The following is a 15,866-nucleotide window of genomic DNA, read 5'->3' on the forward strand; positions in this document are numbered from 1 at the left end:
TTTCGACAAAGATCTATGTAGGATATTTAAGGGTATAATTTTCACATGAATTTTGACCAAAAATAATGCTGCCAGATTTAGATGCCAAGTTGATTAAAAGGCCAAACTATGAACAAAAAGCCAAACCTCGTGAAAATCTGATGAGATTTGGCCGAGTTATGGGGTTGGGAAATTTTGACCTGTCTATATAGGATATATGAGGGTAACATTTTCACATGAATTTCGACCAAAAATAATGTTGCCAGATTTAGATGCCAAGTTTATTAAAAGACCAAACTATGAACAGAGAGCTAAACCTTATGAAAATCGGTTGAGTTTTGACCGAGTTATGGGGTTGGGAAATTTCGACCTATGTCTATATCCTATATGATGGTTCCTTTTTGTCATGAATTTCGACCAAAAATAATGCTGCCAGATTTAGATGCCAAGTTGATTAAAAGGCCAAACTATGAACAAAAAACCAAACCTTATGAAAATCGGTTGAGTTTTGACCGAGTTATGGGGTTGGGAAATTTCGACCTATGTCTATATCCTTTTTGTCATGAATTTCGACCAAAAATAATGCTGCCAGATTTAGATGCCAAGTTGATTAAAAGGCCAAACTATGAACAAAAAGCCAAACCTCTTGAAAATCTGATGAGATTTGGCCGAGTTATGGGGTTGGGAAATTTTGACCTATGTCTATATCCTATATGAGGGTTCCTTTTTGTCATGAATTTCGACCAAAAATAATGCTGCCCGATTTAGATGCCAAGTTGATTAAAAGGCCAAACTATGAACAAAAAGCCAAACCTTATGAAAATCGGTTGAGTTTTGACCGAGTTATGGGGTTGGGAAATTTCGACAAAGGTCTATGTAAGATATTTAAGGGCATAATTTTCACATGAATTTTGACCAAAAATAATGTTGCCAGATTTAGATGCCAAGTTGATTAAAAGGCCAAACTATGAACAAAAAGCCAAGCCTTATGAAAATCGGAGGAGATTTGACCGAGTTATGGGGGTGGGAAATTTCGACCTATGTCTATATGGGATATATGAGGGCACCATTTTGACATGAATTTCGACGAAAAATAATGTTGCCAGATTTAGATGCCAAATTGATCTAGAGGCCAAAACATGACCAAAAAACCAATCCTCGTGAAAATTGGATAAGATTCGGCCGAGTTATGGGGTTGGGAAATTTTAACCTATGTCTATGTAGGATATTTTAGGGTACCATTATCCCATGAATTTCGACCAAAAATAAGGCTCCCAGATTTAGATGCCAAATTGATCTGAGGCCAAGCCAGTAAAAACCAGCCAAACCTAATGAAAATCGGTTGAGTTTTGACCGAGTTATGGGGTTGGGAAATTTTGACTCATGTCGATATAAGATAAAAGCGGGTATTCCTTGGCCTTGCCCGTGGCACGTTTAACTTAAATTCTGTCAAAGATCTTTGAAAATGAGTTTCAAACCGATCGTATGGTAAACAAAAAAGTTTTATACAAACGTTTTTCGCCATTTTTCCACACATGCGGGTGGAATTTCCCGAATTTCATCACATAAGGTAAGTACAGTCAAAATTTCAGCTTCCTAGCTGATTGAACACCCCAATCAATCAGTCAGTCAGTCAGGAACAAACAGAGATTGTATACTTTAGTTCATTATACGCTACTTTTTATACCTTTCAAGGGATCTGGCATAGAATGTATCGGGCTTGAGAGGAGCTACGTTCAAAATTGTAAGTCTCTAGCTCTCTGGAGTATCCAAAATGTTTTGATTTTTTCAACATTTCTTTCGACAAGTCCACTGAGGGGAACTATTGTAATATCGCAAAGCTGCAACTAATTTCTTTTATGTTGTAACATTTTGTTCAGGGCTTTTCTTTGAAAGTCTTGACGCACAGAGACTTGGTTGTTAAGTTTATTCCATAAGGTGACAGCAATTAGCACCTGCTCTGCCTCAGCCTTGACTGTGGAGCCTAATTGAAGCCATTTAGTCGAAGGGCTGCTGTGCGCTTAATTGAACTTTAGTTTTTGTGCGCCCTTCTACTTATTTGTCTTTTGTTTTTTGTTGTTTTTTGTTGCTGGCTTTATTCAACAGGTAAGCAGAATGAAAGTGATTCGAGCAGAATGAAGCTTGCGGGCCAACGACCAGCAATTGGCCAGCTAAGCGATTCTCACAATAGCAAAATGTTGCCTCTGTGCGAAATATGGTCAAAACTACATGGCGGGCGCAGCAGGAGTTCTTCTCGCTGTTGTTGTTGTTGTTGTTGTGCTTGGTTTTTTACTGGTTTCATTGTCAGGCCATAAAAGACAAAACGGCTGCAAATTGTGCGCACACCATAAAAAGTAGTTAAAGATTTGCACATAATTTGAGAATAAGACGTAAGTAAAGAAGCGCCAAATGGTCAATAAAAAGTGAAAACTGGTTTCCATGCAACTACAGTAAACACTCGAACACACACACACACACACACACTGGCTACGCACAACCAACTAAAAAGTCGTTATGGCTCATTTTATTGCTCTCGTTCAGTTTCAATTACAATTACAATCCAGCAAATTGACATTGAAATCGAGCAGCGAATTGAATGATGACAACAGGCCCTGTCAATGCCTCAATTTAATGGCCAGTCAAGTGTGGCAGAATCGCGGAACTTTTTGGCAAAACTCCACAGAGAGAGAAAGAAATAAACCCAAACAAATAACAAAAAACGGAAAAGCGCAGAAATGCAATTTGAATTTCGCTTTCGATTTTGTGTTTTGCACTCGAGCCCAAAAATAAGCACAATAAAAGGCTCGCTGCAAATGCCAATCGACAAAATCCCATTTAAAACAAGGCTAAAAAAAGCCCAAAATGCTAACAAAAGCTGACAAGGGGCAGGGAGAGGGGGAGGGGGGTACGTTGTTGCATAAAAAGGTGACGCAGTCGAACGACGAGTGCATTGAGCCGCATGAAAGAGGCGCAACAAAATTGAACGGAAATCGATTTCGGTTATTTCTGCAAAAGCATTTATTTTACTCGCACACAATCTACCTCGCTCTCTCTCTCTCTCTATTGGTGGGGATGACCGACTGAGAGATATCTATTAGAAACATTTAAATCTTCTAATGTATAAAAATCGATAATTATCGATATTTTGAAAATGATAAAACCTATCGAAGCAACATATATTTATCGATATTTTTTAAAAAGGAAAAGATATCGAATAAAAAGATATTTATCAATATTTTAAAAAAGATAAAAGCTATCGAAGAAAAAGATATTTATCGATATTTCAAAAAAGGAAAAGATATCGAATAAAACAATATTTATCGATATTTTGAAAAAGATAAAACCTATCGAAGAAACATATATTTATCGATATTTTAATAAGGAAAAGATATCGAAGAAAAATATATTTATCGATATTTTAAAAAAGGAAAAGATATCGAATAAAAAGATAAGTTCGCACAACGTTTGCTATAAAACACGAAAACTGAAATATCTATACCAAGCTTGTAAGTTGATCTAACGCATATACCCGTTTAGGCTGCACTTACAGGGCATACTGACTTTTGTTTGCTTTGCCTTTGGCTTTGCCTTTGTGACGGCCTCTACGTAATGGGCACCAAAGTGGCATCGCAGCGATAATAAAGCCGGTAGACATCAACTTACGACGACAAAGGTTTATAAGGTTTATAATTCATAACACGACGACGACGACGACGACAAAAGTTGCAAGAAGTTGTTGGCGGCGGTAGATCTTTGGCACTGGGACAGGCATGGGACAGGGCATGGCATGGCACGGCGGGATCTGTGATTGTCAGTCAATGGCCCCAATGGCCACGACAGACTGTCTGTGATGCGCCTTATTTGGCATGTTGCGCATTTTGTGCCCCCAACCAACCAAACAGCCATTTGGCCGATTGATCACTTGACCTACCGCAATCGATTGTATGTTAATGGTTTCTTTCACAGTTTGACAACATGATTTGAAATTAAGCAAAAGTTAACCCAAATCAATTGCTAGCATAGCTAAGCTAAAAAAGCTGACAACAATTTGGTCAGGTTCAATTCTCTAAAAAGCTACCAACTTTTATAATTTTAACAAATTCTTGAGATTCTGTTGTCCGCCCATTAAAAAAGCGCGTAGTCTATGCAAATACAGCAAAGATTTAAGCATTATAATATATGTATTAATGGCAGATTGAAAACCCAAGGCGAAATGCTACAAAATATTTCCAAAAAAAATAGAAACAAAACAAATTAATGCATATTAAGCTGAAAAATCGTTAAAATCACACAATTTCCGTATGATTGACAAAGCGCGGCACAAATAACAACCCACATGCAGTTTTTGAGACAACAAGAACAAGCCGAAGACCAAATACCCTAGAAGACATATGGCTTAGAGTTTGGCAGTTATGCGAGTGGAATTTAGAACCAGATACTTTAAACACATTTTCCATTCGATTCTCATTAAAGTGACAAGGTAAAACTCTGCGACAAAATCGAATATCTTCTCTATAAAAAAGAGTAGTCGAATTTTGTACAAGTCGTTTTGGTGACAACAACAAGAACAACAACTCGACAACAACTTGGTAAGCGCGTCTTTGGCTCAATGCGTGGGCAACGCTCGTTATGTTGACGTGACTCGGACTTGTCGGCGTTTTATGAATGAAAATATTTTGTGTGCAGAGCCCGGTCAGCAGAGAGAGAGAGAGCGAGAGAGAGAGAGAGAGAGAGAGAGAGAGAGGAAGAGAGAGAGAGAGACTGTGTGGCACACGCAAAGCTGTCATTACGAGCATTATGGCCAAGTTGATGGCGTTGTGGGCGTTCATTTCGGGCTGCTCTGCGCCTTAAACTCGCATGTCAAAACATTTGCAACGCTTCGAGCTTTTGAGCGCACATGAATGAAGCGTATTTTGGGCCCGAGGCGGCTATTAGAGCCAAATATGCGTACTTAGAGGCCTAATCTGGGGTCTAGGAACTAGGCTGTGCAACAAATTGGGGCAAGGGTTCGAATTAAAGAGCTGAGCTTGCCCATTTAGCTGGCCTCAAAAACAAAATAGATATGAGCTTGTGCAGGTGTGTGTGTAAGTTTGTGTGTGTAAGTGTATGTGTGTGTGTGTGTGACGAGTGCAAAAGCCAACACTTTCCAGTTTGGCTGCAAGCTGTAGGCAGCTGCTGCTGCTGCTGTGAAATGTGCAACATATCTCGCGTATCGCTCGTATCTGTGAGAGCTGGTACTAAGACTACACTGAGAGAAATTCAATGAATAATATACACAAATAAAGACTGGAAAAACAATTTCTTAAATCCACTTTCTGATTATTCTTGAAATTTCCTAGCGAAATTCTTATTTTAAGTTGCGATTTAAAATTTCGAAACTATAAAAAGAAAGACTGGAAAAACAATTAAAACAATTAAAAACCAAACAATTCTTGTTTTAAGTTAGAATTTAAATTCCGAAACTATAAAAACAAAGAAGGTAAACAATTTCTTAAATTTTTTCTAAAATTTCTAAAAATTTTCTTTTTTTTATAAATAGTTTCGGATTAAATTTTATGATATTAAACTTAATGATGAATGAATGAACACATATCTGGCTTAGCTAGATGTAAGTGCGTTGCTTTTTCTCTGAGTGTATGTATCTATTTAACTGCAACTGTGCGAGACACCTAAAAACCCACAATTTATGCCAAGCAACGGCAGCGCGAGAGGCGTTGCAACAACAGTCGGAGGCAGCAGCCACTGCCACAGGCAGCGGCAAACTGGAAAGGTTCTCACAGATACACACACAGACACATTATAAACTCTTGATCTTTCCAATAGCCTACAAACATCCTACACGAGTTTAAAACGCGCTGCCTCGCCAAGTTGCCACAGCGCGCAGCTCGCAGCGCGCTCAGCTGGTTCACAGCCATTCATGCAACATCATTTCCACGTTGTTGCAGTTGCAGCAGCAGTTGTTGTTGTTGCTGCAGTTGCTGTTGTTTGATAATTTTGTGCTTGCCGAGCTTGTGAATCTTAGTTAGAGCGGTTTAGCCGGGAGATGGCAGGCCGGGTAGCTGGCCGGCCAAACGGGTTCAGTTGCTGTGCCACGTCCTACATAGCACATTTTTTTTTTTGGGTTAGCAACTTTTATTTGGGGGGGTAAGAGAGGAAGGGTAGACACAATATGCAAAGTGAGCAGCAACAGGCGCTTTTATGACTAAAGGCCATCGCGAAGTTCTACCAATTGATTTTCTATATACGTTGTATGGTTAGGCCGGGGGCAATAATTTCCGCCGCCTGCTGCACAAAGTCGTGCGCCACTAATTTGCACCTTTTTGGCCAGATTTGTTTTTAGAAAGTTGCTAAAATATACACACACATATATATATATATAAGCTGCACAGTGTAACAAGAAATTTGAAATGAAAGTGTTGCAAGATGAAGGCGTTTTTGATGCTGCGTCTCCTGCTGCGTCTCCTGCTGCTGCTGAATAATAACTTCTTTTGGCGAATGAAAGTTTTGTTTAGGGCAAGTCGTTTCGACAATCGGCAATGAATCGGCACTAAATATTAAAGCGCAGCCAATTGGCAATCGTGAGGCAAGTAGTTGAGAATAGACGCCACGATTTATATCATTCATCAAGTAATTTAATAACTGACAGCCGTACATTTGCATTTGCCAGTTGCCAGTTGCGTCCATTTCAATATAAATGCGATTACGAATACAATTGGCGATCGCATTGCCACATGCGAGCGGGCGGAATACAAGTAGCAGGCACTGTGTGTAACCATGTAACACAAAACTGAGACTGCGGCTTGCAACATGCGGCATTAACGAAACGCTTGAAGAACTCTACACACATACACACGCCCACACACTCTCACACACACACTCACACATACACAACTAACAAAGGCCAATCTCGAATGACAGTTGAATGTCTGTTGACATCAGCGCGTGCCGCAGCCACAGAATCAAATATGGGATTAAAGATAAGCCAATACAATACCCTGTACTTGTAAAAATAAAATAAATAAGGAGTATGACAGCAGCAGAAAGCGAGACTATAATATAAAAATATAGAGTAGAGAGAGAGAGAGTTAGACTATAGTGTAATATGGAGCTGAGACAAAGAGAAAGAGTAATGAGAGAGAGTCATGAGAAAAGAGAGAGATAGAGTCATGCGAGGAGAGAGTTAAAAGAGGAAAGAGAAAAATGTGAGAAAGTATTGTGAGAGAGAGAGAGAGAATATTGTGAGAGAGAGAATATTGTGAGATAGAGAGTATTGTGAGAGAGTATTGTGAGATGGAGAGAGAGAGGGGAGAGAGAGAGAGAGAGAGAGAGAGAGAGAGAGAGAGAGAGAGAGAGAGAGAGAGAGAGAGAGTACTGTGTGAGAGAGATAGTTTTGTGAGAGAGAGAACGTTTTGGTTGTGTGAGAGAGAGAGAGTAATCAGAAGGAGAGAGAGAGAGAGAGAGAGAGAGAGAAAGAGATAGAGAGAGAGTAATGAGAGAGAGAGCGAGAGAGAGAGAGTAAGAAAGTGAGAGAGAGAGAGAGAGAGAGAGAGAGAGTAATGAGAGAGAGGGTGTAATAAGAGAGAGAGTCATCAGAGCAGAGAGAGAGAGAGAGAGTCATCAGAGGAGAGAGAGAGAGAGAGAGAGTCATCATAGAAGAGAGAGAGAGTCATCATAGAAGAGAGAGAGAGTCATCATAGAAGAGAGAGAGAGTCATCATAGAAGAGAGAGAGAGTCTTGAGAGAAAAGAGAGAGTCATAAGAGGAAAGAGAGATAGAGAGAGAGAGTATTGTGAGAGATAGAGAGAGTATTGTGAGAGGGAGAGAGACAATGAGAGTGAGAGGAAGAGCAAGAATGAAAGATGTTATTACGTACACATTTACACACCTGTTATATGTTCACACACACACACAATATTTACACAGAACTAAAATTTCGCCAAATTGTGAGGGCCCACTAGAATTCATGAGAATCGTAGAGGAGGGCGCACCGAAAGTTTCGTTTAATTTAAATATGCGTCTGATTTAAAAGGGAAGCCATAGGAAAGTTGGTGTCGCTGTGTATCGATAATAGTTTTTCGTAGTGCAGAATTCTAGAAAGTTCTTTTAGACTTTTTGATAGCGATTCTAATTAAACTACAGTTGTATTATTAAGCATAGGTTTTCGTTACATAAATTCGAATTCGAATTGCCTTTCAAATTTTAAATCTTCTCACAATCACCTATTATCTCCAGACAAATGCTTTTGGGTCGCTTAATATTCTTATCGTCATCAAAGGCCTCCAAGATGACGACAACCTTATAGCGTCCCTGCAACGAGGCACCACGAATATTATTGAATACCATTTTCAGATCGAACGGCTCATGAATCAATTTGGCCTGCAAAATGGAGAGAATCAGCGACCAATCTAAAGATAAACCCAATTAGTTGCGCCGTCAACTTACGCCCTTATGATGAACGCATTTCTTTTCCATGTCCGACGAATTCTTAACATATCTGGTCCAATATTTGAACCAATACTGACCCTTGTCATACATAATGCCGCAAAAGTCCTGCGTGGCGATACTGAACACCGTCGGCTGCCAGACGCCGCGATCCAGTTGCATCAGGCGCGCCGTAGCCTACCAGAATTATTGGGTTCTTAAGTAAGGCGCAACCTTATATATGGAATTGGTTTCTATTTTCTTTTGTTACCGTTACACGATCACCCGGATGTATGTCCCAGACAGTTGTGGCATTGCCCTCAATGTGTATGGTATCCCCATCCAGAGTGAGCTCCAGCTCGTCCATGTTGAACAGGCTGTGTATGTTTCCGGCGCCCGGCGGTGGTTCTTTGCAATTGGAGAATATATCCGGATCATCGATAATCATCTCGTAATCAGTCGCCAGGACCTGGCACACAAACAGGCAACACGACAACAGCAACAATGTGAACCACATTTTCGACAACTTGCAAACACGATTCGCTGTGTCTGGTTTAGTCGACCATTTTTATATGGAATCCAAACAGGGTTTTAATTCGCCGGCTAATTAGCGGCACATTGTAATGGGGCTAATCAATCATGTGTTTTTTTTTTCCAATGTAACTTGTTGCGAATTAACATAATTCCCGATACGATCGACCAGAACCCAAACACGACAAACTAGTTACACTAGATTAGGATGAACGTTACAAAGGTTGTTCCAATTGAGAGCGAGATGCGAGGGTTGTCTTTTATATTGCAAATGTTATACTGAAAAAACATCACTAACAAGGATCTGTGCGTAGAACTAGCAGGCGAGAGGTCGGCGGTTCAAATAGAGCAATACTTTTTAAATTTGTGTCTGTTATTTTTTAAGGAAAGGCGACTGGGAATGAGAAGGTGGGAATTCGAATTTGGATTTATAGCTGCCTGAAGTTGGCATGTTTTTTGATCCGGACGATGCCGGGTAACTTCTTAGCCTATTTAGCAAGCGAAAGGTCGCCGGTTCAAAAACAGCAATAATTTTTGTATTTGTGTTTGTTATATTTTAAAGAAAGGCGACTGGGAATGAGAAGGTGGGAATTTCAATTTGTAGCTGCTTGAAGCGGGCTGCTTTTTGATCCGGACGATGCCGGGTAATTTCCTCTTAGTATACATTAAATATTATTAAGCTCAACCCTCGCAAAGCGTTCATCAGGCTGATATGACTGATATTGCTTGAACTTTCGCCTGACATTGAATTCTGATTGGAATATATTTGGCAAATGCAAACAATCCCTCGAGCCAGACGTCTTATGCATATAATTGGGCGTGTAGACGACAACGACAATGACGAGAGGAACAACAACAACAACAACGACAGAAACAACAACAACTACAACAACAACGACAGCAACAACGTTGTTGATGATGTAGCCACACCCACACGTAATACACACGAGCCGAGAGTTTATCTCTGGTCTATCTTAACATTTCTGTTGCTCTCGTGCGCAATTTCATAAACATTTTAATTAATTGCAGCTTATTTTGCGTCATGTCGATGGACCGACCGATGCAAATACACTTCTATAGAGTATGCTGAGGCCCTGCTAGCTAGCGTGTTCCACTCCCTTCCCATCTCCCCACTTTCAATCGCATTTCAATCACGCCACACTATTTCAAATGCACATCATGTCCAAATGCCAGGCTAAACGACAGTCTCCTCCACTCACAGCAGCAACATTCACAGCAACAGCAACAATTGCCCGCAGTTTGCTTTAAACAATAATGCAAAGTAATTAATATAACGACGACGACGACGACGACGGCGACTTCTCTCCATCAGCCTCTGCGTGGCATTGTTTGTGGCGTCTGAAGAGGAAACACTTTTCGCATGCCTCAGATTACAATCTGCGGGGGATCATTGTCTGGATCAGACGAGACGAGCGTCATCTAGTTCACATACTTTAATTTTTCCAAGTGTTAACCCGAACAAAAGATCTCTTAACATGTGATATTCACTTACAACCTGAAGATCGGTATGTTATTCAATCCGTTTATGAGATCAAACTTGACTGTTAAACTCCATCAAAATTGTGGCTTGTTCGTACGATGATTCGAACCAGTTATTTCATATTATGGTTCAAACTTTAGTTATTTTTTTTTTCCAATTTTTAATTAATTTACCATGTTTATGAGATCAAACTTGACTGTTAAACCCTGTTAAAATTGTGGGTTTTAAGATGATTCGAACCAGTTATTTCACATTATGGTTCGAACTTTAGTTAAAATTTCTATTCTAATTTTACATTAAGTTTATAATTTAATATGAAAACCCATTAAAATTGTGGCTTGTTCGTACGATGATTCGAACCAGTTATTTACCATTATGGTTCGAACACGGGTTAAATATTTTTTTCTAATTTAAAATTAAGCTTATAATTTAATATAAAAACCCCATCAAAATTGTCAGTAAGATGATTCGAACCAGTTATTTCACATTATGGTTCAAACTTTAGTTAAATTTTTTTTTCAATTTTAAATTAGCCTTATAATTTACTGATATTCAGCTAGGCGGGGCTCGATGTCTTTTACTATGTTTATAAGATAAAACTTGACTGTTAAACCCCGTTCAAATGGTGGGTTGTAAGATGATTCGAACCAGTTATTTCACATTATGGTTCAAACTCTAATTAATCATTTTTTTCCCAATTTAAGCTTATTAAGCTTACTAACAATCAGCTGGGCGGGGCTTGATGTGTTTTATCATAGCGCAAAAATATAATTTTTAGTAAATCATATCTTGGATTAAAGTTCGACAACTGGTTTGAGGTTCGATTCGAAGGAAACAGAAATTAAAGTTGCAGGTTTTAAATGGAACTGCTTGCAGTCATAGCTATAATGGAAAGCTTTAATTCCTGCTTTATATATATGTGTTCTAATTGCAGAACAAACGCACTATCGGAAGCTGGAGAGGAACCGGCACATCATGGCCATCATAGCCTTGTGCCAGTTTCCCAGTTGGCTTTGCCTGGTTCGGCTCACATCCTGCGCACTTCCTGTGCACTCTCTTTGAGTGGGGGCAACACAAAAGCCAAGCGACACACACAACCGACAATAAGTGACTTTTTCTATATAAACTCAACACAAATACAAGCTGTGCACTGTGCCATTTCGCAGAGCCAGGCAAGTTGTGGCCTTGAATGGGGCTTTTAGCCATTTTCAAGCAATCGGAGAAAAACGAGATGTTGTCATAAAAATGACTGAGTATTGCGTCAGCGCTGTGATTATGGATACTTTGCTGTTGTTGCTGCTGCTGCTGCTGCTGCTGCCACTGTGTTCAGGTTCAGCGCTATAAATAAAAACTTATTAGCCATAGTCCAATTTGTACGTATATCTATTTGTGTACAGTTCTCCCACACAACGCGCAACATTGTTGTTCGATTTAATACCAAAAATCACTCAAAGCAGCCGACAAATGTTGAAGAAAATTATTTGAAAAAAAAAAAAAAAAAATAAGCAACAAAAAATTTGAATACTCGCCCAACGTGGGGCTCGAACCCACGACCCTGAGATTAAGAGTCTCATGCTCTACCGACTGAGCTAGCCGGGCACTTGGCTGCCTTGCGTCAAAGTTCTATCAAGCTGTGCAAACAGTTCACAAACATTAAATAGATTAAATAGATTCACACATATTTTATTTGGAGCAAACAAAAATTTCATAGCCGGTTTTTTTTTTTGTAATTCATAGGTTCAGCCTTGTGCTGCAAATGTGGCACAATTTTACTTCGGACTGGTTTCTATATTGGTTAATTAATAAGCTAATGAATTGAGTGTGAAACAAATTTGGGCATTTGCATGAAAATTATCTAATTAATTAGCCACAATTTTTATTCACAATATGCATTGTTCATATGTAAATGCATATTCATTATGATATGACCTCTATAATCAAGAGATTTTCAATATTTTCTTATATTTATTGAAATTTTAATGCATCGCGGCCAATGTAAGTTATAGTTAACATTTCCTTTTTCTATTTGGCAGCTTAATGGAAAATGCATGTCGAAAGAATGAAAGCACAACAGGAGAATACCATTAAAGTTGATTATTAAATATATGAAAAACATTTCCCCCTCAGTAATTAGTCGAGCGCATCATTTACAGGACTCACCTCGAGTCCATTTAAAAGCCAATGTGCCGCATGCGAGCACATTCAGTCGACCATGGTAAGTCACATCAAGGAGAGAAATAACACGAGCTCGGAGCACGGCGAGGAGCACGATTGGTGGATGGAGTTGTGCAGGGAATCGGCCATACATGGCATGCCGTATTTGGCGCGCAAGGATCTGCACTGGATCGAGCGCGTCTTCTGGCTGGCAATGATCGTGGCAGCCGCTTATTATGCCATCGGCAGCTGCCTCTCGCAGTGGCAACGCTTTCGCGATAATCCCATTGTCTACGAGTACGAATATCTCTTTGCGCTGCGCTCCTTTCCCTTCATGGGAGTTACTCTCTGCACCCAGTTTGTCACCATGGAGGACAGGGTATCAGGAGCCATAGTTCACAAGTGAGTATGCACACGGTTTAGGATTGGGATTTAACTTTTTGAGCAAAATTGACAGCACCTGGGATATGGAAACTAATTCAACGGAAGACGAAGTCGATTACTATCGCGAATTTCTGCTCGTGGTGAATCGCTTGCACTACAATAACCTGGAGACGCTGGCGCCCTACGAGAACGACACAACGCTGGAGAATATCAATTTTGTTGAACTGTTGTTCAACATTCTGCAGAAGGTTTTACCCGCTGCCAACCAGAGTCTACCCTCATTTGCGCCCACTCTAACCGAAATGGGCCTGTGCCAGACAACGTCCCAGCTGGTCAAATTTGGCAATCCCTACGGCAAAAAGTAAGAGGTTCTAGTCGAGAGCTACCGACTAGGGGATACCCTGAACCCCTTTCTTCCAACGGGCGACAGGGGTAAAATTAAAGATACTTGATATATATAAACTATTCTAGAAGCTATATGTCAAGTTTGGTGACTCTAGCTCATATTATTTGTCGAAATTGCTCAACTCGATTTTTATCGATTACTTGGAAACGGGGCAAGTTATCGAATATCGGAAACAAACTCAATCTGCGCGGGCACTAGGAGAATCTACAGCCAAAATTTCAAGTCTCTAGCTCTTATAGGTTACGAGATCCTTGCGTTCATACATACGGACAGACGGGCGGACAGACAGACGGACGGACGGACAGACAGACGGACGGACAGACGGACAGACAGACAGACAGACTGTCATGGCTAGATCGACTCGGCTGTTGCTGCTGATCAAGAACATACATACTTTATGGGGTCGGAGATGCTTTCTTCTGCCTGTTATATACATTTGCACAAATAATACCACAAATATAATTGAATGGGTTCAGGGTATAAAGAGTGAGTACAGGAATATATATTTATATATATATACCACGAATGGAACTCCAACTTTTCCTAGCTCTTCTACCTTTCTATTCATCAACAGCGTCAAGCTCAAAGTGCCGCCCGTGCGTCAATGCAATTCCTTTGCCAATTGCCAGACCACAATCAAGCCAGCTGTCGCTGGCACACATGTCAACCTGGTAAGAGGTAAATAGCTCGAAATTGCAAACAAATCTTAACTGGCATATCCTTAGTTTATGCACGATGTGAACGAGGTGATGCTGCCGCAGGATCGACGCACGGTGGGCATAGATACGGGCACCGAGACCTCCTATTTGCTGAAAGTTCTCCTCAGCTCGATATCGGCAGAGGACGAGGTGCGCAATGTGCCCGTCGCCTATCGCAAGTGTCGCTACATCGAGGAGAACTATCTCAAGTACTACAGTGTAAGCAGAAGAGGAAAAAGTCCTGTGATAGATTATTAATTCGATTTCATGGCCAATTCGGCAGCCCTATCATCCCAGTCTGTGTCGTCTGGAGTGCCGCATCAATGTGGCGCTGGATCTGTGCAAATGCAAGCCCTACTTCTATGCCGCCGGGCCCAAGGAACACATCTGCTCTGTGAAGGGAATGATCTGTCTGGCGCGCAACAAATGGCTGGACAGGAACTGCGACTGCCTGCCGCTCTGCAAGGAGAACAGCTTCATTGTGGCCGAGGAGCTCGGTCAGAGTGGAGTAAGTGTATAGAGTATGTTAATGCTTCCTTTAAAGACCAAGATTCTCCCTTCTCTTAGGGCGGCACTCAATATGCTGGCGCCAACTTCGAGCGCACCATTATTATACAGCAGGAATTGCCCAAGATGGGCATGAAGCGACGCGTTGTCTTTAGCACGGATCAGCTGATCATGTCCTTTGGCGGCGCGATTGGCCTCTTTCTGGGCGCCAGCTTTATGACCATCTATGGCCTGACCTATGTGATTCTCTACTATCTGGTTGTTAAGTGCAAACGCCGACCGCAGCTACAGCGAGATAAAAGCGCGCCCATCAAAATTGCCTAGGCAAATGCGAGAGAGCTTTTCATAATTTGTTTTTTTATAATTTCTCGACATTAATGGGCCTAATGTGCATGTGTGTGCGTGTGTGTGTGACAATAAAAACCTTAAGACGCACTCGACAGCAATTGTTATGCCCAAAAGAGCTGAGAGAGTCGGTCGGCAAGAAAAGGAAGCCAGAAAAGTGCCAACGGCAAAGAAAGCGTCGCTTTAAGCGAATTTCACTTTTACGGCAAAAGTCAAATGATGAACTAGCAGATGCCCAGTAAAAGGGTATATCTATATATATATATATGTGTGCATATATAGAGAAGCTATTCTCCTGACTGACTGATGTGTGACCAAGGCATAGCTCAATCCATGAGAGCCTCGAAGTTGAAATCTATACTGAACCTTTTCCGAGCATTAGAAAAGGGTTGTGAAAAATTTAACCCACAATTAGATGGAATCGGTTGTAGTTTGTATGAAAAACATTAACAAGACAGCCATATTCCGAATATTTGGCTAGTTGTTTGAAAGTCGGACTAGCAAACGAGAGGTCGCCGGTTTAAATTCAGCAGCAACTTAAGCTAGTGCATAGACGCAAGCCTAGACGATCTCAGCGTGTGTTTAAAACTGCCGCGAATAAGCACATTATAATTTCTTCTAGTATAGAAATATAGAAATAAAAGTATCAAATATATTAACAATTAGATAAAAGCTTAATGCTTCCTTGAAGTATGCCAGCTCTTGTAATAAGTATTTTTAACTTAATCCAATACATAACGAAATGGATGTTTATAACCGAGGTCACAGTAGAATTAAGCTGCAATAAGCTATGAATTTTACTTAATTGGATACAAAATATGCTGCCTTTGTCTGTTGCATATATTTGCCAAGGGTTTTTATACGCTCAGCAGAGATTTCTACGGGCACAGGGTATAGTTATTAGAGACGCCTTGCGGCTGAAAATTGCGCATTTAGAGCTC

The 15,866-nt window shown here is 40.5% G+C and overlaps 3 protein-coding genes and 1 non-coding gene across 14 annotated transcripts in view; 1 reads left to right on the forward strand and 3 right to left on the reverse strand.

The window, feature by feature from the left end:
• The window catches only part of mim (missing-in-metastasis), a 53,842-nt gene that overhangs the window by 19,728 nt on the left and 18,248 nt on the right, over positions 1-15,866 (reverse strand). The window lies entirely within an intron of this gene.
• Positions 7,960-8,940, reverse strand: LOC135434939 (uncharacterized). Its single transcript, XM_064691752.1, has 3 exons — positions 8,671-8,940; positions 8,421-8,597; positions 7,960-8,354 (listed from the first exon to the last, which is right to left on the reverse strand). Exons 1-3 carry the CDS (start codon positions 8,914-8,916, stop codon positions 8,178-8,180), a joined length of 600 nt encoding a protein of 199 aa, XP_064547822.1. The 5' UTR covers positions 8,917-8,940; the 3' UTR covers positions 7,960-8,177.
• Positions 10,243-14,909, forward strand: ppk25 (pickpocket 25). The gene is made up of 7 exons (XM_064691767.1): positions 10,243-10,456; positions 12,465-12,987; positions 13,043-13,330; positions 13,950-14,046; positions 14,101-14,292; positions 14,357-14,581; positions 14,641-14,909. The coding sequence occupies exons 2-7, from the start codon at positions 12,644-12,646 to the stop codon at positions 14,902-14,904; spliced, it is 1,410 nt and encodes a 469-aa protein (XP_064547837.1). The 5' UTR covers positions 10,243-10,456; positions 12,465-12,643; the 3' UTR covers positions 14,905-14,909.
• TRNAK-CUU (transfer RNA lysine (anticodon CUU)) lies at positions 11,958-12,030 on the reverse strand. Its single transcript has one exon. It is a non-coding gene; the product is annotated as a tRNA-Lys (tRNA).

The sequence above is a fragment of the Drosophila montana genome, unplaced genomic scaffold (genome assembly GCF_035044405.1).
Source record: "Drosophila montana isolate Dmon_TW-CO22-7 unplaced genomic scaffold, ASM3504440v1 contig_3468_1, whole genome shotgun sequence".
Lineage (NCBI taxonomy): Eukaryota > Metazoa > Arthropoda > Insecta > Diptera > Drosophilidae > Drosophila > Drosophila montana.